Below are 24,777 nucleotides of genomic sequence, written 5' to 3'. Positions count from 1 at the left end.
TTTTTGTCACTAATTTCAGGCAAAAAGCACCGAAGTTGTGTTTGTTTTTAATCCTTTCAAGCCATCATTCGGTCATGGTTACTTGCAGTCAAACACACCCTGAGAACTAATCTAAAATAGCAGTGTAAGAAAATATCACAAATACACTTGAGTATTGCGATATTAAGTATTGTGATACTTTATCGATTTTTAATGATGCAAAGATTCGTGGCAGACAGTATGTGGCTCAGATTGCACAAAAAGGGACTGTAATAAATGCAGATCCATCTGTTCTGATTGCCTAAAATAATATTTTATGCATATAGTGGTGTGTTCTTTATACTATAACAGTTTTCCTAAAATTAGATTTAAAAAAAAAAATCACAATATATCGTAACCCCCGTATCATGATACGTACCGTATCGCCAGATTCCTGCATGTTAAATGATTTTTAGCAGGATACTACAGCCAGTGCATTGCACTTTAGAGGTGTTGAGTGGGTTCTACCACATGCAGAGAATTTAATAATATTTCCTGACTTCATTTGAGCTGTTTGAATGTGGCAGACTCCACCCGCCTGGTGCGCCAAGCAGGTTAAAACAAGCACTACAACGCAGCTCAGATTGAAGCCTGGTGCGGACGCAGCGACAGTCTGTGAATTAAAAAAAGGTGAACCAAACACTTATTATTATTATTATTATTATCTATTTATCTTATTGTATTACAGTTACTATTACTTCTGCTATACTGAAGCCCATTCAATTATATATTATACGAATAAATTATCTTGCAATGCGGACACAAATTGTCACCACATAATAGATATAATAAACAATATGACGATATATATCCCTGTAGACAGTCATTCATTGTGCCTCTGAAGCAAGAATCACCACTGAGAATGACTTCCACATCGTCATTCTGTTATTTAGTGTTTCAGTGCCCACCTCATCTCACCATGCGCACACACACACACACACACACACACACACACACACACACCAACACCGGATTTATGAATGTCAACTCTGTTTCCTTCTGTAGTGATTTGTTGTTTTGTTGGTTTTGAACTAGCACACAGTGCAGTCCTGCTTTTGTAAAAATGGCGTTTTGTAGCTTCGTGATGCTTTTTGGGCTCGTTCACTGACTCCACATGATTTCAGCTGCACAGAAATGTAAAGGTTGTAATGTTTCACTTCTTTCTTTCTCTCTTTTTTTATATCAACTCAAAGTCTAACTGGTGTCACAGGACTGTGGAGTTGCTCTGTTTTGTTGAAGTTTTCTCCAGATTCATTTGAACCACCAGTGTTTTCGTTGCCTCGCACATCCAAGTTCCATTTACAGAACAAAATGTTACGTCGCTTCCATTCAGTATTTTTAAACTCTTCATTATTGCTTCTTTTCTAAATTTACAGGCACGTAAGAACATCAGTGGGAATAGCAATGCATACGGCCGCATTTGTGTTTACACGGCAAATTACTGTGAAATTTAACATTTTGTGAATTGTTAAAATTGAATAAAAATTGTCTTCCAAGACACGAAGATGCACTGGAGAGAAAAAAAAAAGTGATGCTAGCAAAGACAGATGACGATGAAATAAAATATAATATTTTGCAGATTATAATTTGTTACTTACACAAACCTGAAGTTGTTCTTCTCAGGAATTCAAAAGCTATTGATTAATTCATGTACAACAGCACAATAAGGATGCAACACATACTGGGTCATACTGGGTTTTCTCAAAAGATGTGAAAACAATCTGCCAATGGTGTGTTTTCAATCAACTCATTTAATTGATTTTCAAGAATCTTATTTCTTCCAATAATGGAGTCGGGGAATCATGAAATTATCCGACATTTTTTGGGGGAAAAAAGTTGGAAAATGGGAATAAATGACTTGTTAATTAGTTTTTTTTTCTCCTCAATATGTCAAATGGACTGCTAGCATTACTTTTTACAGTGTCAAAAAATTCTAGTTTCATTTAATTCCCTGTCCACATGGGTTTTGTGAATGAAATTACATTTTGTGTGTTATGCGCAAATATGCCCGACATCATACTGTATTATTTTCTCGTGAAGAGTTTGTACTATTTGTGATCACATGTTACTCCAAACTTTGTTTTGCAAACATCCTCCAGTGACCTCCTCACATCAAACCTCTCCACTACAAAACGGGAAAAAAAAGTTTCAAACCATGTGACAGAAATTCATTTGTTTTATGCACAATTGTGCAACCTCGTCTCATCGTGTCCAATGCAAACAAGTTTGTTACAAGAAAAGAAAAAAAAAGTTAAATTAGATCATCAATGTGGCGTAAGTTTGGAGCGTTATTTAACCTCCTTCACTACAAGCTAGTCTGCCATGGTTGGTACCGATGGATTCATCAGGTTTTTTAGTTTCATATGATACCAGTATCTTCACTCTAAATTAGTTGCGTTAAAACAAATTTGCGTTATTATCTCGTTAACTTTGACAGACCTAATTTTTAAACCATGTTTGAACATTTTAGACCTACAAGCCATTGAATACAAGACGAGTGATTGCTGCTTGTTTATCATAATACTGACTGGATAAAACTGTTAAAGTGTTAATTTGTACATCTGACACCAGACTGACGGACAGAGAGGTGACCAATGGATAAAACTTTTACAAAGTCAATGTACGCGTTATTGTAATCCGATTCTGTGCACTGATCCAATCTACTCTCACTTATTCAATCAATACTTTGATCCCCAGATCTGCTGGAGAGGTTTTTAATCATCCGATGAGGTCACTGGAGGATTTAAACATCCACCATCCTGCTCCAGTTAGTACTGTTCTGAGCATCATGAATTTTCTGTTAAAGAGTAACTCAAACGTCTCCATTGGAAAATGTGATAACTTCAGTGACATCCATCCCAACCAGCGTTGATGACTTGTGAGTGATCAATGTGTACACATTATATAGGAAACAGATACCACAGAGAATACTGTACGAACACGATCGACGCTTCAGAGATGCATTCTTGTTTGACCCTTCAAAATCAGCTCCCCTTCAGTAAGTAGCGCAGAATTCAGATTTATTTATTGGAACGAACCTTTTAGCTGTTAATTTGACAATCAGCATTTTGCTGGGTTTATTTTCTTTCCAATGTCTTTGGTTTGAAATTTGTCATATTTTCCAAATCTGGACTCATGCACTGGTGAATTCAAGAATTTGGTATCCCTTTGAAATATCTTAATATGGCATTTTAATATTATTTACTTTGAACCTTAAAAGCTGCTACAGTAAATGGAGAAAGATTATTTCTATTTTTGGAATTGACAAACAGTATAGAGGCCTCCGGGATGACGTATTTTTGTAGTCCAGACGGGAAGTTAGTATCGCCCTGGTTTCCCTTGACAAAAAGCCAATGAGATTGTTCCTTTGGGTTTTGGATTATTGCTGAAAATAAGCTCTGTGGAAAACAAACGTTTACGATATTTACACGTTTTATTCAGCAAGAAAATCTTTGAAGTGTGAATGCAATCACCAGAAGTAAAAAGCTAACGTTAAACGAACTATATCACGAGTTGGCGTGACGTTTAGTAGTCTCATTTAGCCTTTTTTAAGACACGTTAAAGGGACTGTTTGTAACTTTTTAAGCGTATAAATGTACCGGGTCGGGACACATGCGCGCTCGCGTGTGGCCGGCGTCCCCGCTCCTCTGCCTGCTTGCCTTCACTCAGAAAGTGCGCGCATTCTTGCGTACTCGCTCCACCTCTAGACGTGAACCCGCGCTCACTCCACACTGCAGAAGAGTTAGTTTAGCTCTGAGAATATCTAGTGAATGTACAGTGGAAGTTTCCCGTGTCTTGTGAAGTGACAGGACTGCAGAGAGAAACGTTGTCGTCTCGTTACCGACCGGGTGCCGGTGTCTCCCTGTTCACTCCGGCTGCGGGCGGAGGGAGACGAGTTTCTCGCTGCAGAGCCCCGCTGCCTCAGCCTGCACTGAGGCAGTATCAGCATTGATTCTGGAGAGACCTTCGTCTGGTCAGCTAACATTACTGCCAAGCAGCTGAAATATAGAGTGATATTGTGGTTTTAGCTGACGTGTGTCGCCTCACTGTTTTGAACGATGCTCGTTCATGTCTATGTAAAGCGAGCACAAGCGCGAGCCCGACGCTGACTTTCGTTGATTTCACGGCCACAGGTGTTGCTGTTGAGAAGCATTTCTGAAAGTTACAAACAGTCCCTTTAAGGCTTCAAAATTCACCAGTAGGATATTAACTGACGTATTTTATGTCGTAGAACAAAACCTTGTGTTAACCACAGACCTTATTTCAGGCGTCTAACTAAAAACCCATTGACTTCCAGACAAGGGAAGAGCTAAAATGCTAACTTTATGCAACAAAATTGCATTTGTTGTAGCAGCCGTTCACACTTTTTTTTTTTATCTTACAGCAAATTATCTTCTGAATGTAGAAACAACAACTCGAGAAGCAAACGCAGCCGTTATTCAGTGAGAAAAATAAGGATTCTGATTTCTCTTGATGGATTAATTAAAAAAAACAAAACGTAATCTGGTCCTTAATGTGACGCATGTTGAAACAAGCATTTGTGCCGTCTTATATGTGTACTTCCATGTGTTATTATTTATGTTCTTCACCTTCTCTGCGTGACCTCGTCTGTATGAGCATCGATTCTGAATGAACAGGAGCACTTTATGGCACCCCGTGTAGTCAAGAGGGCGAACAGTGCTTGCTGTGATTGTTCTGTTTTAAGTTATGGTTTGTAACTCACTGTAACTGCATAACAAGCAATGCACTGATCCACACATTCTACATAACCTGTCATTTTTTGGACATCTTAAATTGCTACGAATTATTTGTGCCTTGGCCTTTTACAGTACAGTTCTTTTATTTATTTATTTATTTAATATTTTGGTTGTGCTTTACTTGCTACGGCTGTCAAAATGCAGTACGAAGCTGTTGTGATATCTATGTGGAAGGCTGCATTTACACAAAAAGAACCATCTGTTACATTTTACCAGATATGACTTTTAGACTCATCACCAGGCAGAAAAAAAACATGTTTTCAGGTTCTCTTTTGATGGAGCTATGCTAGCTGTTTCCTCTCGCTTCCAGTCTTTGTGCTAAGCTACGCTAAAAACCTCCTGGACACAGAGATAACTATGTTTTCATTAGCGTAAAATCACCTGAAACTAAGAATCGTTGTGTTTTCGTTAGCTTAGAATGAGACGTTTTATATCTACATAAGGAGCGGGACCTCTTCACGGAGTCCGCCGTGTTTCTACTAACGCTTTTTACGTTACCTAAAGGCCACCGTAGTTCTCCGACACGCTTGTGAAACTGCGGTAACATGAGCCGCAGAGAACTAAACCGTGGTACCGCCAGCCGCCATCTGACTTCCTAAAGTAGTGTTATTATAGTCTCTGAGCGAGGCCAACGGTGTTACCACGGTTCAGCACTCGGCGGCTCACGTTACCACAGTCTTGGAAAGGACAGAGTGAGCGGAGGTTGGTTGCAATCTGCAACCACACCACTAGATGCCGCCAAATCCTACCCAACATACCTTTAAGATACATTTTATTTTAGCTCTGGGTATAAATTGTGACTAGGGCTGTTAATCGACTACAATATGTAATCGCTATTAATCTCATGATTGTCCATAGTTAATCGTGATTAATCGCACATTTATTATCTGTTCTAAATTTACCTTAAAGGGAGATTAGTCAAGTATTTAATCCTCTTATCAACATGGGAGTGGGCAAATATGCTGCTTTATGCAAATGTATGTATATATTTATTATTGGAAATCAATTAACAACACTAAACAATGACAGATATTGTCCAGAAACCCTCACAGGTACTGCATTTAGCATAAAACAATATGCTCAAATCCCCCCTTTGAAAATGGCCGTGCCAGTTTTTCCTCGCTAAACTTTAGTGTAAGTTTGGAGAGTTATTTAACCTCCTTAGTGACAAGCTAGTATGACATGGCTGGTACCGATGGATTCATTAGGTTTTCTAGTGTCATATGCTACCAGTATCTTCACTCTAGCTTTAAAACTGAGCCGCTACAACCTAAAAATCTGTGTTGTAATCTTCTAAAATAAAATAATCTCCCAGTCCATTTTCATAGCTCGCCATTTGATTTGGTCATATCCCTCTCTAGACTGATGGAGTTAACGACATGCTGTTAGGTGAGGTTCTGTTGTTGGTTGATTTTTAGTTATTTGCATTATTACAGACGTCAGTGGGATTTTGAACGAGGTTTTTCTTACTTCTGGAACAAAGCACGTCTCTCTGTACTGTAGGAAGCTACTTCAAAAATGTGCCAAAACAAAAACATGTTAAACTGAAGACAGCGTGTAACCGTAACTGAAACTGGCCAGATACTGTGATATCTAGCTCAACAAAACAAAACCTGCACAACATCAAAAATAGCACAACATTTCTACAGTTTCTATCATTTTGTTTGTTGACGGCTCAGTACAGTCGGACCTCCTCTACGGCCTCCGAGAGGACGGGGTTGTTTTCACGGGATGTTCAAGATCAACGCTGCCGTTCTTGTGTAAATGCAGCCGTCACGTGTTGAGATACGCAGAGATTAGATATTACAGACGGCTTCGTGTGAGTTAACCGACAGCAGCTTTTTTATTTTGGGTCAGAAAAAGAAGTTTTAGGTTTTATTTAAGAGAAGTTTGAACAACTTTACACTAGTGGCCTTCAGAGCTGTGCATCATTTTTCTCATTCCAGTTTGAACAAAAAAAAATAAAACTTGCCATTTCTATTCTGTATTAGACCACTTTGAATATTTTTGTTTTGATGATATAATATGCAAATGTATTCTTACTTGATTTTTTTATTTTTTGTCTTTTCAATTGCACCAGTTATTAATAAAGTATTGAATTTAAAATGGTACGAGTGGGCATTGTATAAAGGTAAGTGAATATGAGATGAACTGAATGACCTGTATACTGTATAATTGCATAATGCGACGTAAAACAATGTTACGTAAACAAGTTACGTAAAAAGCGTAAAGTCTGCGTTTACTATTGATTTCACACTGGACACAAACAGCGTTCTCCAAGGTGAAAGTCTTGCCCCATCCACGTCCTTTCTTGTGTAATGCTATGTGACAAGGTTACGTAAAATAATATTACATACAATTATGTTACATCAAACAACACTACGCAACAATGTTACGTAATTTTTTTTTACATAAAACAACGCTACATAACAATGTTACGTAAAATACTGTTGCGAAAAACAATGTTACGTAAAACAATGTTGCATAAATCTTTATGTAAAACATTACATAAAACAACGCTACGTAAAACAACACTACGTAAAACAACACTACGTAAAACAACGTAAGGTAAAATAACGTTAGGTAAAACAACGTTAGGTAAAATAACGTAAGGTAAAACAACGTTACGTAAAACAACGTTACGTAAAACAACGTTACGTTTATGTATGTAAAACAATTTTATGTCAAAAGCATAAAGACTCACTTACTTTTGGTTAGCGGTCTTTTGGGTGAAAGTCTTGCCCCATCCACCTCCCCTCACACCCATAACAACGTAACGTAACAACGTAACGTAACAACGTAGCAACGTAACGTAACAACGTAACGTAACAACTTAACCTAACAACATAAATAAAAAACAACTTTCTAACGTAATACTACGTAACAATGTTACGTAAAATGGTGTTACGTAAAACAATAAAACAATGTCAATTAAAACAATGTTACATAAAACATTGTCATGTAAACAACGTCACGTAAAACAATGTCACGTAAAACAATGTCACGTAACAACGCCAAACAACGTTGCGTAAAACAACGTTGCATAAAACAAAACAATGTTGCGTAAAACAATGTTGCGTAAAACAATGTTGCGTAAAACAACGTAGCGTAAAACAACGTTGCGTAAAACAACGTTGCATAAAACAACGTTGCATAAAACAACGTTGCATAAAACAACGTAGCGTAAAACAACGTTGCGTAAAACAACGTTGCATAAAACAACGTTGCGTAAAACAACGCTTCATAAAATGTTACTTAAAACGTTACGTAAAACCACTCTACGTAAACCAACGCTACGTAAACCGACGCTACGTAAACCGACGCTATGTAAAAGGACGTTACAATTACAGTCACGATTAAATGTATTGCTTGCCTTTGATTAACTTGTGTTTACATGTCTTTGTATATTTCTAAAACATAATTATTTTATATATATATTTTCTATGCTTTTGTATTTAGTATCAGCAGCACCGTGAGAGGTCCACAGTGGGAGCGCCGCCGGCAGTTATTTCTTGAGTCCTTAATTGACTTAACGTGGTTGTTGTTGTGTGTGTGTTGTTGTCCCGGGGGGGGCTGTTCCCAGGCCCTCAGCAGCCCAGTTACTGCTGTGTGCGCCTCAATGTGTCTAAGTGTGAATGCCAAGGCGACCAAAGTGCCCAGCAATCCCCCGTCATTAAAGACTCGCATTCACTCCTCTTATTCACTGATCTTCCCCCACGGCTCCGATGTCACTCCAGCGGCTTATTACGGCCATTTACCTACACTGCAAAAAGTTTCCCTCTGAACAGGACAGGTAGGGCTGAACTCTGACTAAAACTATATCCTATAAATAAATAAAAAGCTTTGCTAACAGTAGAGACGTGTCCACATGAGTAGAAACACATCAGTCTGTTAATGTTAATATTTAAAATAAATAAAACAGGCCAGCTGATATCAGGCTAAATAATAAGTCTAAGGGAGGGAGGCAGATAGGTTGGTAAGTAGGGAGGGAGGTCAATGGACTTATAATGGCGCTTTTCTAGTCTTACGACCACTCAAAGCGCTTTACACTACATGTCAGCATTCACCCATTCACACTTACTCTAATGTAAATACTCATTCACACACCGATGGCTATGCCTTCGGGAGCAATTTGGGGTTAAGTGTCTTGCTCAAGGAGTAAGGAGCAGCCGGGGATCGAACCACCGACCTTCCGATTGGTGGTTTTAGGGGTTTGGACAGATGGACAGATAAAAGTTGATTTATTACATTTAACATTTTTGATAAAACTAATCATTCACACTTCATTGATGTGATATTTAGTGATTTAAATCTGCTCTGTTATTTTATATTTTATGGGGTGAAGTCTATGTTTATATTATGTCTTTATTATTATTATTATTATGTTTATATTATGTTATTTACATAAACATTGTGTGGAGTCTGAAAATCATTAGTAAATATTACATAATGTGACGCTGTAAATATAGAATATCATGACACTTTAAATGTATAGGTGACATTAAAAGGAGGAAACAGGTGAGGACACACCTGGGGACTGGTTGGAGAGAAACGGGGGGCGGAACTTCTTGTTTTGGGCAGGTGTCACTCAGAGCTGATTGGACGACAGCTACCTGGAACAAGGAACCAGAGAGACAGACAGTATGGTGGCTGACAGACTGACTCTTCTAACAGACTCCTCTGAAACTAAAGGAGCAGCAGCTCTGAGGTAACGTGGCTGACTGCTGCAGACTCCAGTTCAAAGATAAAGATAAACCCTCCACCAGGTGAGAGAGGGACAGGTTGGGTTTGCTCCACAAGGTTCAGCTAACAAGCTGCTGCTGGCTGCAGAGTTTGATCCTCCTGTCAGAGGAGAAAACTCTGTTAGTTTAACTGTTAATGTAATTCTAGTTCACCTCTAAGAGACCAGAGTCGTGCTAATATTTCACCACAATATTGTCATCCTTTTTTTTTTTAGGGCTGTAAGTCGATTAAAAATATTTAATCTTTTTTTTTATCTGATCAAAATGTACCAGTAGAAACAGAAGTGACATTTATAGATTTTTAAACGACATTGCAGACAAGCAGGACTTATAATATAGATAGAAGCAGAACAAATAGAGAGTTTAGCGCTTATTTTAATTGAATAGTGAAAGATCTATAGGTGGAATAACGTTACCTGGATTTACTTTGGTTCTTGTGAATTTATTTACATGCAAACCATGATGACTTTAGTATTCTGATTAGAGTTGCAACGATTAATTGATTAGTTGTCAACTATTAAATTAATCTCCAACTATTTTGATAGTTAATTAATCGGTTTGAGGAATTTTTTAATAAATAAATAAATCAAAATCCTCCCATTGCAGCGCCTTAAATGTGAATATGTTCTGGTTTCTTTACTCCTTTATGACATTAAACTGAATTATGCTGTCTTAAATTAATTAATCACATTTGTTGTATCTGTTCAAAACGTACCTTAAAGGGAGATGTGTAAATATTTAATACTCTTATCAACATGGGAGTGGACAAATAATGAGTAACTGTTTTTTGTTTACATTTTCATTTTTATTTATCATTGTTGTAGATCTATGGTACGACGGTACGACGGAGTATTAGGGCCACATTGAGGAAAAAAAATAAATCTGAGATTTAGACAATAAAGTCATAATATTATAAAGTAGTAATTTTATGTTTTTGTTTTTTTTCTTGTAAAGTTATGACTTTATTCTCGTAATATTACGACTTTTTTTCTCGTAAAGTTCTGACTTTATTCTCGTAATATTACGACTTTTTTTCTCGTAAAGTTCTGACTTTATTCTGTAAATCTCAGATGTTTTTCCCTCAATGTGGCCCTAATGCTCCGTAGTACATTGTCTCTTTGGCCCTCACTGCATTAGACTTATATACTATATACTTAGACTATAAACTGTGTTACCTTCATCACAATGATCAAATGTTTTGCGGCTCCAGACAGATTTTTTATTGTTGTTTTCCTAAAATGTCTCTTTTGATAGTAAAGGTTTCTGATCCCCGGTCTAGGGCACCAAAAGGGCCAGAGCCGGCCCTGAGTACAGCGCAGGAACACCACCTGAACAACAACAAATGAAAACATCACAGATTAACTCTTTAAATCTGAGTCCTCATAAAGGCAGAGCGGTGATGGTGGTATTCGATGTGTTATTTCTTGCAGTGGAGCCGGTGGACTGGGTTAGGGATCAGTGCCCAGCCTGCAGCCAGACACCGTGTTTTGTTGTTCCTTTTTTTTTTTTTGTGCAGAGCTCAGTGAGCTGCCAGCCTCTGCTGTTCAGAGGTGGGGGGGGGGGGGGAACAGGCATCTCTTCATCCTTATCTGACCATAGGAGTGTGATCTACACGGGGCCGGGTTGGATGCTGCTTGCTGGGCGATCATCAGCGCTGCTCAGTCTACGGGAGGATTCAAGGAGCTGGTGAGTAGCTGGGTTAGTTGGTTTTCCTCCAGGAGATCACAGGGTTTAAAGAAGAATACAGTTTGAGTAGTTTTGCATTTTATTGTTCAACTGCGTCACTCTTTACCTTCAATTTTCTCTCTATCTCAAACTGTCCCACTAGTAATATCTCACAGAACCTGATTCCTGTTTGATTCCATCATCGTTTAGTAATGTCTACTCTTGAGCTGTAACGCAGTCTCACGGCAGTTCGTGATTCGTAGTCATGAAATATAATTTGTTTCGTGTACATCGACACAAATTTCCAACTTTTTATTTTTCGTGATGCTCAGCGCGACTTTCAGCAACATGTTTTTCCTGCGATTTCCTACAAATGACCAGCAACACATGACACACATATACATTTCTTCTCCAGTTTTTAAAAAAAAAACTGCTTAGGTTTAGTTCGGTATCGTCAGCATACGGGGAGACTTTTTCATCGCCCTCTCCAGCTTTCCTTCCGGGGTCCCAATTCTCCTGATTTATGACAAAACGTTTTAACTTTTTTCCTTCTTCATTATCTCAACCTGTTTCTGGCACTGTACAGCGTGGTGTATAAGCTCTACTGTTTCCACCCGGACGACAGTACAGCTACACCCGATGTCGTTTTCTGGTAGAGAAGATGCTCGTGACACAGCGCAGTTTAAGCTGCACTCGCCACACATCACGGTGACCAGCGGCCAAAGTCGGGTTTTGGTCGACAGCTGGCGCGGCGCAAACCGTTGGAAATAATGTGTTTCTGAGCGCAGTGGTACCGTCATCGCGTTGTCTGAAAGAACCTTCAGTGATTGAGAGATTCAAATTCACGCCAGAGGGGCGAATTATTCAGTTTTCTTTCCTGAGGATTAAACGTGGAATTAAAAGTAGGCCTATTTAACAAAAACATATATATATTTTTTTTTTCATTCTTTAAAAGTCACCAGTATGCAGGAAACAGAGTCTCTGAAACTCAGATTTTAGAGTCACTAGTCAGTGAAGTTAACGTCAACCACGACCGTTTCCTAACCCTAACTAAGTGGTTGTGTTGCTTAGACCTAACTTCCTGTGAAAACAGAAGTTTATTTTGAAAGGACACTATGCATGTAACGAGCGTATATTGACACGCCGTCCCTGGTCCGTCCAAAAGTAACGCTATCAATCAATCAACTATCAATCCGTATGTAATCCACGTAATTGTGAACCGTGGAGTAAAAGGAGCGGCGGACGCCATGTAGGGAGGAGGTCGCGGTGGATGGGCGGGTCAAAAAATACCAGACTTTCACTCAGGAGACCGATGTTCGTGTCCCATGTGAAACCACAAGTCAAAGTTGATTAATTTGTCATGTAATGTCCATACATAAATTAGAGCACTTCTGGAGTTACTCTAATCCAGAGTAGTAGTTGTTGAAAGTCGTGCTGACTGTCACGAAAAAAAAAAGTGAAATTTGTGTCTATGTGCACGAATCAGATTCAATTTTGTGACTATTTCACGAACTGCTGTGAGACTCAGCTGTTAATTAATACCTTTTCTCTGATTAATATTAAGAAATTAAATCTGTGTTGCTGCAAATTAACAAATTTCTTTGCTGTTGAAACGTTGATAATTCTGCAAATGGATGAACAGATGAATTCACTACAGCAAGACAGAACACAGAAGAACTATTATAAACTGATGTATAGTTTGGCTGCACAATTTAATAATTTAAAGGCATTTAATTTGGAGGGAATTGACACCTCATAGCTCAGGATTCAGCAACCTGCGTCTCTTTAGCTCCTCTCCAGTGGCTCCCTGTGGATTTATAAAAATTGAAATGAATAACTGTTTCTGTTTACATTTTCATTTTTATTTCTCATTGTTGTAGGTCTATGGTACGACGGTACGACGGAGTATTAGGGACACATGGAGGATAAAAATAAATCTGAGATTTCAAGAATAAAGTCATAATATTATAAAGTAATAATTTTACGTGTTATTTTCTTTTTTTTCTTGTAAAGTTATGACTTTATTCTCGTAATATTCTGACTTTATTCTGTAAATCTCAGATGTTTTTCCCTCAATGTGGCCCTAATACTCCGTAGTACATTGTCTCTTTGGCCCTCACTGCATTAGACTTATATACTATATACTTAGACTATAAACTGTGTTACCTTCATCACAATGATCACATGTTTTGCGGCTCCAGACAGATTTGTTTTTGTTGTTTTCCTAAAATGTCTCTTTTGATAATAAAGGTTGCTGACCTCTGGTCTAGAGCCTCAGAATCTCAGTATTTTAAGGAGTCAGATCCTGATGGAAGTAGTAGTTTGTTATGAGGAGTTTTCCCTGCAGGGCTGGTCTCTATTTCCAGCGCTGTGTCTACTCTGCAGGCCACCAGGGAGCTCAGTGGTGTGGACACAGCCGCTGATGACATCATTGTGTAGAACGCAATCACGTTCACAAAACTCAACACCCTTCATGAAGCCGTTTACCTGAGACATCAGGACAAGTTGCCGGTCTCAAACGGTGGAGTAGAAGTTGATCCGGTTTGTGTGTTTTTTGTGGTTCCAGCAGTGCTTCAGCGGGGTCATGGCCGGATTACAGCATCCACGCCTCTGTTCTATCATCTGTGTCTCCACCGTTTTACTCCTCATCCTCCTCAGCCAAGGTAGGTCTGCATAACACGACTTATAGCTTTCCTTTACAACTCTTCTTTAGGAGGTCCGGGGGGTCTTTAGGGGGAGATAGCAGGTCAACAGTAGATGTCACATAGAAGTGGTGTACATCATCTGAAAGCTGGAACTTGAAGATTAATTTGAGATGCTGCTCAGCACTGTGTGTCAAGTTGTTCTAGTGTATCAGGGTTTAAAACTTGATGATAGAAGTATGTGATGGTCATCCTCATGCTCTATTATGTCTCAGAAGTTGTTGCAGCATTTTTGGATTGATACCATTTGTTACACAGATTTGGTGCTAAATTCAACCATTTTTTTTACCACTGGAGAATTGATAAAAATGATCAATAATCCCTCCAAAATACCACATTAAGACACCAAGACCTTGAGGAAACCAGAGAAAAAGACATGCTGTGATTTGGGATCAAAAACTTTTGACATTTTGGAGATTTCTGCAAGAATTGCTTTTTCGGTGATTGGACGGCGAACACTTCTGTTGTGTAAAACTGCCCAGAAACCCCCTTATTGATCAATCTAGATAGGAAAGCCATCCATCCTCTGAATGCTCTAGGTCTCTAGTCTGATCCATCCATCCTCTGAATGCTCTAGGTCTCTAGTTTGATCCATCCATCCTCTGAATGCTCTAGGTCTCTAGTCTGATCCATCCATCCTCTGAATGCTCTAGGTCTCTAGTTTGATCCATCCATCCTCTGAATGCTCTAGGTCTCTAGTTTGATCCATCCATCCTCTGAATGCTCTAGGTCTCTAGTCTGATCCATCCATCCTCTGAATGCTCTAGGTCTCTAGTTTGATCCATCCATCCTCTGAATGCTCTAGGTCTCTAGTTTGATCCATCCATCCTCTGAATGCTCTAGGTCTCTAGTTTGATCCATCCATCCTCTGAATGCTCTAGGTCTCTAGTCTGATCCATCCATCCTCTGAATGCTCTAGGTCTCTAGTTTGTGGCTGTAAAGTTTCATGAGGCTGTGATTATCCTAGAGGTCACCACAGGTCATGTTATACAGTGAGGTCAATGAAATGTCTCCTATGGGGACTAACATCATCACACATGAATACAGTTGGGCTCATTGGATCCACCAGAGTCTCAGCTTTACAGTGAGACACAATTTATGTAATTCAGAGACTGTTTAGGGATCCCATTATGCAGAAATATTCAGATATTTTATACTGCATGAAAAAACTGCATGTTTTTTGCCCAAAACATTCACTGATCTGGAGGTCATAGGTCAAGGGACCCCTTTGAAAATGGCCATAACAGTTTTTTCCTCGCCAAGATTTAGCCTAACATTGGAGCGTTATTTAACCTCCTTCACTACAAGCTAGTCTGACATGGCTGGTACCGATGGATTCATCAGGTTTTATAGTTTCATATGATACCAGTATCTTCACTCAAGCTTTAAAACTGAACCTGTTACAACCTCTGCAACACAGTAAAGTCAGTTGTGGAGGTCTGCACTCTTCTGAGGATCTTGGTTTAGATAAAGTAGTCGTCATGATGATAATAATGTTTATTTTACCATTTTACAGAACAATGTTACAAGGTGCTATAACAAAGCGATCAAAACTAGAAGCTAACATATCAGTTCATGCAAACCTGCAAGTTCTAAAGGAATACATGAGCATGTAAAAGTAATAATATCTGTTTGATTTCCCCTCAGCATTAAGAGACAGACGGCAGGAAGGGAGACACAGAAGAGACGTCCTGGACTCCACAGGTCATTCTCATTTCATCGCTCTCCTTCTGCTTGTTTGTTTATTGCTTCACCTGCTAACAGTCAAAAGGAAATGTGAAGTCAGTCCACACAACGATTCATATATATATATATATATATATATATATATACACACACACGTAGATGCTGCGTTGCATAAATAATATTTAATAAGAAGCCAGAATGAACTCAATGTATGAGAGCCCTTCACTGACCTCCTGTTATTTTAATAACTACCACCCCAGAGACTAATTCCTCTGAGTAACTGTTATTTTTCTGTCATTTTAGTGCATCACTCATCATTATACAGCCACATTCAGCTGATGCTGCTAATTCCATAATAGAGATTAGAACCAGAATAATCTCCCATTGACTTTCCTATCTGCTGTCTTTTTATTTCCCCAGAAATCCCAGCGGAGCACATCGATCCGGCCGCCATCGACCTCACTCCCCTGGTCAATACTTTAATAAATAACAGCCAATCGGGTACGTTGTCATAATATCGTTCACGTGGAGATCAATGATGAGCTGTAAATCTTTCATGTATGCACGTCGTGATTAAAACCACTGTGGAGGTCAAACAGAAGGTGTCGGCTTTAAAAGGTTCAGTTCAACACTTTCTCACCTCACCTCACGTCTAGCACGTTAACTATCTGCTCAATTTTGAAAACTGTCATGTCCATTTTCAAAGGGGTCCCTTGACCTCTGACCTCCAGATGTGTGAATGTAAATGGGTTCTATGGGTACCCACGAGTCTCCCCTTTACAGACATGCCCACTTTATGATAATCACATGCAGTTTGGGGCAAGTCATAGTCAAGTCAGCACACTGACACACTGACAGCTGTTGTTGCCTGTTGGGCTGCAGTTTGCCATGTTATGATTGGAGCATATTGTTTTATGCTAAATGCAGTACCTGTGAGGGTTTCTGGATCAATATCTGTCATTGTTTTGTGTTGTTAATTGATTTACAATAATAAATATATACATACATTTGCATAAAGCAGCATATTTGCCCACTCCCATGTTGATAAGAATATTCAATACTTGACAAATCTCCCTTTAAGGTTCATTTTGAGCAGATAACAAAAATAAGATTAATCGCGATTGCATTTTTTAATCAATTGACAGAACTGATTTTTACTCAAGTAACACATAGATATGTGGAAAATGATGATGCTGTTGTGGATTCATGCATTTTCATTGAATCTTTCTGTAGGGCTGTCAAAGTTAACACGATAATAACGCGTTAACGCAAATTCGTTTTAACACCACTAATTTCTTTAACGCATTAACGCAACTTGTGGTTCTTATTGTTGTAGTTTTAAAGCTAGAGTGAAGATACAGGTATCATATGAAACTAGAAACCCTAAGGAGTCCATCGGTACCGACCACGTCATACTAGCTTTTAGTGAAGGAGGTTAAATAAAGCTCCAAAGTTAACGCAAAATTTTGGAGAGGAAAAACTGGCATGGCCATTTTCAAAGGGGTCCCTTGACCTCTGACCTCCAGATCAGTGAATGTAAATGGGTTCTATGGGTACCCACGAGTTGTTAATTGATTTCCAATAATAAATATTCATATATATATATATATATATATATATATATATATATATACATCTGCATAAAGCAGTGTATTTTGAGTAGAGTATTAAATACCTGACAAATCTCCCTTTAAGATTAATTTGCTATTAATCGCGATTAAATATTTTAATGGATAGACAGCCCTACTTTAAATGCCTCCTATATTTATGAAATGTAAATGTACAACATATTAAACTGTTATATTTCAGCATAGAAAAGGTATCTACTGATCAGCATCAGTCGTGGTGCTCAGTCTTCTATAAATGAATTTCTATTTGTGTTCAGTGGCTTCAAATCCTCCTTAACAACGTAGTCTTCTCTTCTGTGACTCTTATTATTGAACCATGATAACCACCACATTGTTCTTGTCTTAAACTTAAACACAGTCTGTAGTTTAAACCTGCTTTGATGCTTGATATCATCCAGTATAACATGAAGCTGTTGGTCCTGTGTTGTGTTCTGGTCCTCCAGGCTCGCGGCAGCTCTTCTCCCTCCTCAGCGTGACGTCCTACAGCTCCCTGGCTCTCCATAAACTCACCCTGCTGCTCTACAACAGTAAATATATACACTCTTTTTACAATCATATAAACAGTTATACCGTCCTTTAGATTGGATCTCAGTAGGTTAGTTAGTGTCAGCATTACTGGCTCCATTTCTATAGTAAATACAAGTCAGTGGTGCCATCTAGTGGTATGATTGTGTAACTATGATGTTATGAACTGTTGAGTAATATTATAGCACTGATTAAATAAGGTGTACAGTATGAACACAGCATGACTAACATGACATTGATATGGGTTTATACTAAAGCTGTCAATCGGTTAAAATATTCAATCGCATAACTGTCCACGATTAATCGCAATTTTTTTTATCTGTTCTAAATGTACCTTAAAGGGAGATTTGTCAAGTATTTAATCCTCTTATCAACATGGGAGTGGACAAATATGCTGCTTTATGCAGATGTATGTATATATTTATTATTGGAAATCAATTAACAACACAAAAAATTGACAGATATTGTCCAGAAACCCTCACAGGTACTGCATGTAGCATAAAAAATATGCCCCAAACTGCATGTGATTATCATAAAGTGGGCATGTCTGTAAAGGGGAGACTCGTGGATACCCATAGAACCCATTTACATTCACTGATCTGGAGGTCAGAGGTCAAGGGACCCCTTTGAAAATGGCCATGCCAGATTTTTCCTCGCCAAATTTTAGCGAAAGTCGGAGCGTTATTTTAGTTCAGTTTTAAGCTCCGCCTCTAAACACTAAAAAGTTTACATAATATTTATTCAATATTTACATCATTTCATAATGCACAGAAGCGGTTTAGTTGTGTCTACACTTTGTATTTTCTAAAACCTGTAATTGATGTTTTCTCCTCTTGTAACGTCTTCGTTGTGTTTTTTACAGTTTCCAGCATCAGAAGTTTAGAAAGCAACAAGTTCAGGAGACGGTTCTGTTACTGTGTCACTAATGAGACCAACGATCTGACAGGTGATGACACTTTAAATATATTTGATTTTGATTTGTAAACGTTTCAGTTATAACAAATCTCTCTCACTTTGTTTTCCATCAGACTTTACGGCCATACTGTTGGATGTGATGGGAAACTCCACCAGTTACCTGCATGAGCTCTTTAAATCTGCCTCCATACTATCAGGTGAGGTTTTTAACTTTTTATTTATGTTCCATTAAGTAGAGATGAATAATATTTTTCGTCCATAGGCCCAGAGAAAACATAAACGTACAGGGAGGAAAAAATGACTTGTTTGTTTATACTTATATTACGAGAGAAGAGAAGATAAATATATTAAAAGAATAAATAAATTGATACATAAATAAAAATGAGTTAGAGAATAGAAATAAAAGAAAAAAATAGAATATGAATAATAATAAATAAAAACTAAATAGAGAAAACTAAATAGGGAAAAAATAATAATAAAAGAAAAGAAAAGAAAAGAAAAATGAGAGATAAAGTTAGAAAATGGAAATAAAAAAATAGAATAGGAATAATAAGGTTGTACTAATAATTAATAAAAATTAAATAGAGAACACAAAATAGGGAAATAAATAATAATAATAAAAGAAATTAGAGATAAAGTTAGAAAATAGAAATAAAATAATAGAAACTAAAATAGGAACAATTATAAACAAAAACTAAATAGGAAAAAAAATAATTAAAAAAAATAAAGTAGAATAAAAATGAAGAGAAACAAAGTAAATAGTGATAATAAATCATAGTGGCAAAATGTAAATCAATAAATACCAACAAAAATGGGTAGAAGAATAAAAAATAAAAATCCCCAAGTTGTTCCATATTGATTTAGTTCACATCAATTAATAAAAATTTAGTTATTGAGGACCACTTAGTTAAGAATACATCTGTCCTTAGTTGAAACATGATGCCGTGTGTTTTCTGTTTGTGTCTCAGTGAGCCAGAGGAACAACTCCGACTGTATCTACATCTGTGTGATGGCCGGTAAGATGGGTAAGTAGAGCTCACCAGATCCGTTCTACTGAGTTCTAGTTAAAACAAGATGGACTGTGGGTTTAATATGCTGCAGCATCAGTCTCGGCGAGGAGTTACCCCGAGCGATTACATCACAGCCCGACTGCAGCGTTCTCCCTCGATACTGGTCCGATTTCAGGAACGGTTGTCCCCGTTAGTCACTTAGACACAAACACATGAGAAAATAAGGTCCAGGTTGAAAAATACTGCCGTTACCCTTTAAGTAACAAAACAGTTAAATACATCAATATCTTGGAACTAAAATTTAAAGAAGCTGTTCTCAAGTTTTGTCCCATAAATTACATATTTGCTGTTTAGCTGAATGACCGCTTGCATGTTGTGTTTATGTTTTTTTATGTTTATTTATTTTGCACAAATTAAGACAACACAAACAAAACAAAACATTATATATATAATATATATATAATATATATATAATATATATGTATTATATATATATATATATATTATATATATTATATTATATATAATATAGAATATATATTATATATGTAATATTATATATATTATATGATATTATATATATATAATATTATATAATAATATATAGACTTCCGTGAAGGAATTATATATATATATTATATTATATATATATAATATTATATTATATATAATAATATATGAACAATATTTTTAAGATATGAAAAGCTGCTCCATAATTTGGAGTTTGTGAAATAGAGGAGCAGAGGAGATGTGTGACTCTGATCGAGTTGTAATCCTCACAAAACGTTTTTGGACGACTCAAATTTTACGAAGATAAGTTAGAGAAGTACTCACTCAAACTATATTACAATGAAAGATTATGAAAGATAGGAATAAATTAGACTGTGAACTGTGAAAAAAAGTTGGAAAAATGTTGGAAAATAAAGTCTAAACAATGTCTAAAAAAGGTAAAAAAAAAAAAAAAAAAATGTTGGAAAAGAAAATCGGAAAAAATGTCTGAAAAAGAAAGTTTGAAAAACTTCTGAAAAAGGTAAAAAAAAAAAAAAAAAGAAACATGTCTGAAAAATGTCTGAAAAATGTCCCAAAACAAAGCCTGAAAAATGTCTGGAATAAAATATGTAAAAAAAAAGTTTGAAAAATGTTGGAAAATAAAGTATAAGAAATGTCTAAAAAAGGTAAAAAAAATTTTTTTTAAAAAAAGTCCGAAAAAAAAAGTTTGAAAAACTTCTGAAAAAGGTAAAAAAAAAAAAAAAAAGAAACATGTCTGAAAAATGTCTGAAAAAAATGTCTGGAAAAAAAAGCCTGAAGAAACAGTTTGAAAAATGCTGGAAAAAAAGTATCTAACAAATGTCTGAAAAATGTCCCAAAACAAAGTCTGAAAAATGTCTGGAATAAAATATGTAAAAAAAAAGTTTGAAAAATGTTGGAAAATAAAGTATAAGAAATGTCTAAAAAAGGTAAAAAAAAATTTTTTTAAAAAAAGTCTGAAAAAAAAAGTTTGAAAAATGTCTGGAAAAAAAAAAAAAAAAAAATGTTGGAAAAAAAAAATCTGAAAAAATGTCCGTAAAAAGAAAATCTGAAAAACTTCTGAAAAAGGTAAAAAAAAAAAAAAAAAAAAAACATATCTGAAAAATGTCTGAAAAAACAGTTTGAAAAATGCTGGAAAAAAAGTATCTAACAAATGTCTGAAAAATGTCCCAAAACAAAGTTTGAAAAATGTCTGGAATAAAATATGTAAAAAAAAAGTTTGAAAAATGTTGGAAAATAAAGTATAAGAAATGTCTAAAAAAAAAAAAAAAAAAATGTTGGAAAAAAAAATCGGAAAAAAATGTCCGTAAAAAGAACGTCTGAAAAACTTCTGAAAAAGGTAAAAAAAAAAAAAAAAAAGAAACATGTCTGAAAAATGTCTGAAAAAACAGTTTGAAAAATGCTGGAAAAAAAGTATCTAACAAATGTCTGAAAAATGTCCCAAAACAAAGTCTGAAAAATGTCTGGAATAAAATATGTAAAAAAAAAGTTTGAAAAATGTTGGAAAATAAAGTATAAGAAATGTCTAAAAAAAAAAAAAAAAAAATGTTGGAAAAAAAAATCGGAAAAAAATGTCCGTAAAAAGAACGTCTGAAAAACTTCTGAAAAAGGTAAAAAAAAAAAAAAAAAAAAGAAAAATGTCTGAAAAAAATGTCTGAAAAAAATGTCTGAAAAAAAATGTCTGTAAAAAAAAAAAAAAAAAAAATGTTGGAAAAAAAAATCAGAAATAAATGTCCGTAAAAAGAACGTCTGAAAAACTTCTGAAAAAGGTAAAAAAAGAAAAATGTCTGAAAAATGTCTGAAAAAAATGTCTGAAAAGCATATCTGGAAAAATGTCTTTTTCAGACATGAAAAAAGTCAGAAAAATGTTGGAAAAATGTTGGAAAAATGTCTGAAAAATGTCTGAAAAATGTCTAAAAAATGTCTGAAAAAAATGTCTGAAAAACTTTGAAAAAGGTAAAAAAAAAAAAAAAAAAAAAAGAATTGTCTGAAAAAACAGTTTGAAAAATGCTGGAAAAAAGTATCTAACAAATGTCTGAAAAATGTCCCAAAACAAAGTCTGAAAAATGTCTGAAAGAAAGTCTAAAAAAAAGTCTGAAAAAAGTCTGGAAAAAAAAGTGTAAAAAAAAGTCAGAAAAATGTTGGAAAAATGTCTGAAAAATGTCTGAAAAAAAAATGTTGGAAAAAGAAATCGGAAAAAATGTCCGTAAAAAGAACGTCTGAAAAACTTCTGAAAAAGGTAAAAAAAAAAAAAAAAAAAAAAAAACAAATGTCTGAAAAAAATGTCTGGAAAAAAATGTCTGAAAAAAAAAGTTTGAAAAATGTCTGAAAAAAAAAAAAAAAAAAAAATGTTGGAAAAAAAAATCGGAAAAAAATTTCCGTAAAAAGAACGTCTGAAAAACTTCTGAAAAAGGTAAAAAAAAAAAAAAAAAAAAAGAAAAATGTCTGAAAAACATGTCTGGAAAAAAATGTCTGAAAAAAAAAGTTTGAAAAATGTCTTAAAAAAAAAAAAAAAAAAAAATGTTGGAAAAAAAAATCGGAAAAAAATGTCCGTAAAAAGAACGTCTGAAAAACTTCTGAAAAAGGTAAAAAAAAAAAAAAAAAAAGAAAAATGTCTGAAAAAACAGTTTGAAAAATGCTGGAAAAAAGTATCTAACAAAGGTCTGAAAAATGTCCCAAAACAAAGTCTGAAAAATGTCTGAAAGAAAGTCTAAAAAAAAGTCTGAAAAAAGTCTGGAAAAAAAAGTGTAAAAAAAAGTCAGAAAAATGTCTGAAAAATGTCTGAAAAAAAATGTTGGAAAAAAAAAATCAGAAAAAATGTCCGTAAAAAAGAACGTCTTAAAAACTTCTGAAAAAGGTAAAAAAAAAAAAAAAAAAAAAAGAAAAATGTCTGAAAAAAATGTCTGGAAAAAAATGTCTGGAAAAAAATGTCTGAAAAAAAAAGTTTGAAAAATGTCTGAAAAAAAAAAAAAAAAAAAAATGTTGGAAAAAAAAATCGGAAAAAAATGTCCGTAAAAAGAACGTCTGAAAAACTTCTGAAAAAGGTAAAAAAAAAGAAAAATGTCTGAAAAAAATGTCTGGAAAAAAATGTCTGAAAAAAAAAGTTTGAAAAATGTCTGAAAAAAAAAAAAAAAAAAAATGTTGGAAAAGAAAATCGGAAAAAAAATGTCCGTAAAAAGAACGTCTGAAAAACTTCTGAAAAAGGTAAAAAAAAAAAAAAAAAAAGAAAAATGTCTGAAAAAAATGTCTGAAAAAAATGTATGGAAAAAAATGTCTGAAAAAAAAAAAAAAAAAAAATGTTGGAAAAAAAAATCAGAAAAAAATGTCCGTAAAAGAACATCTGAAAAACTTCTGAAAAAGGTAAAAAAAGAAAAATGTCTGAAAAATGTCTGAAAAAAATGTCTGAAAAACATATCTGGAAAAATGTCTTTTTCAGATATGAAAATATGAAAGTCAGAAAAATGTTGGAAAAATGTCTGAGAAATGTCTGAAAAATGTCTGAAAAAAAAAGTTTGAAAAATGTCTGGAAAAAAAAAAAAAAAAAAAAAAATGTTGGAAAAAAAAATTGGAAGAAAATGTCCGTAAAAAAGAAAGTCTGAAAAAATTCTGAAAAAGGTAAAAAAAAAAAAAAAAAAAAGAAAAATTTCTGAAAAATGTCTGAAAAAAATGTCTGAAAGAAAGTCTAAAAAAAAGTCTGAAAAAAGTCTGGAAAAAAAAGTGTAAAAAAAAGTCAGAAAAATGTCTGAAAAATGTCTGAAAAAAAAATGTTGGAAAAAAAAATCAGAAAAAATGTCCGTAAAAAAGAACGTCTGAAAAACTTCTGAAAAAGGTAAAAAAAAAAAAAAAAAAAAAAGAAAAATGTCTGAAAAAAATGTCTGGAAAAAAATGTCTGGAAAAAAATGTCTGAAAAAAAAAGTTTGAAAAATGTCTGAAAAAAAAAAAAAAAAAAAAATGTTGGAAAAAAAAATCGGAAAAAAATGTCCGTAAAAAGAACGTCTGAAAAACTTCTGAAAAAGGTAAAAAAAAAGAAAAATGTCTGAAAAAAATGTCTGGAAAAAAATGTCTGAAAAAAAAAGTTTGAAAAATGTCTGAAAAAAAAAAAAAAAAAAAATGTTGGAAAAGAAAATCGGAAAAAAATGTCCGTAAAAAGAACGTCTGAAAAACTTCTGAAAAAGGTAAAAAAAAAAAAAAAAAAAAGAAAAATGTCTGAAAAAAATGTCTGAAAAAAATGTCTGGAAAAAAATGTCTGAAAAAAAAAAAAAAAAAAAATGTTGGAAAAAAAAATCAGAAAAAAATGTCCGTAAAAAGAACATCTGAAAAACTTCTGAAAAAGGTAAAAAAAGAAAAATGTCTGAAAAATGTCTGAAAAAAATGTCTGAAAAACATATCTGGAAAAATGTCTTTTTCAGATATGAAAATATGAAAGTCAGAAAAATGTTGGAAAAATGTCTGAGAAATGTCTGAAAAATGTCTGAAAAAAAAAGTTTGAAAAATGTCTGGAAAAAAAAAAAAAAAAAAAAAATGTTGGAAAAAAAAATTGGAAGAAAATGTCCGTAAAAAAGAAAGTCTGAAAAACTTCTGAAAAAGGTAAAAAAAAAAAA

General features: G+C 35.0%; 1 protein-coding gene across 7 annotated transcripts in view; it reads left to right on the top strand.

The window, feature by feature from the left end:
• The first annotated feature begins 9,254 nt into the window (after positions 1–9,254).
• Positions 9,255–24,777, top strand: part of LOC119498445 (HERV-H LTR-associating protein 1) — a 29,258-nt gene continuing 13,735 nt past the window's right edge. For 4 of the 7 annotated variants that reach the window (XM_037787398.1, XM_037787400.1, XM_037787401.1 and 1 more), the window contains exons 1-9: positions 9,262–9,483; positions 11,034–11,203; positions 13,749–13,845; positions 15,532–15,588; positions 15,991–16,071; positions 17,642–17,725; positions 18,586–18,669; positions 18,752–18,835; positions 19,607–19,663. In XM_037787398.1, coding sequence (XP_037643326.1) covers positions 13,767–13,845; positions 15,532–15,588; positions 15,991–16,071; positions 17,642–17,725; positions 18,586–18,669; positions 18,752–18,835; positions 19,607–19,663 — 526 coding nt within the window. In that variant the 5' untranslated portion in view covers positions 9,262–9,483; positions 11,034–11,203; positions 13,749–13,766. Of the gene's footprint in view, positions 9,484–11,033; positions 11,204–13,748; positions 13,846–15,531; positions 15,589–15,990; positions 16,072–17,641; positions 17,726–18,585; positions 18,670–18,751; positions 18,836–19,606; positions 19,664–24,777 lie in introns of all 7 variants that reach the window. The other 3 variants (XM_037787402.1, XM_037787399.1, XM_037787403.1) reach the window with 2 other exon arrangements.

This window comes from Sebastes umbrosus, chromosome 12, assembly GCF_015220745.1.
Source record: "Sebastes umbrosus isolate fSebUmb1 chromosome 12, fSebUmb1.pri, whole genome shotgun sequence".
NCBI classification, from domain to species: Eukaryota; Metazoa; Chordata; class Actinopteri; order Perciformes; family Sebastidae; genus Sebastes; species Sebastes umbrosus.
The sequence above is the reverse complement of the archived record's forward strand: the minus strand, read 5'-3'. Positions and strand labels throughout refer to the sequence as shown.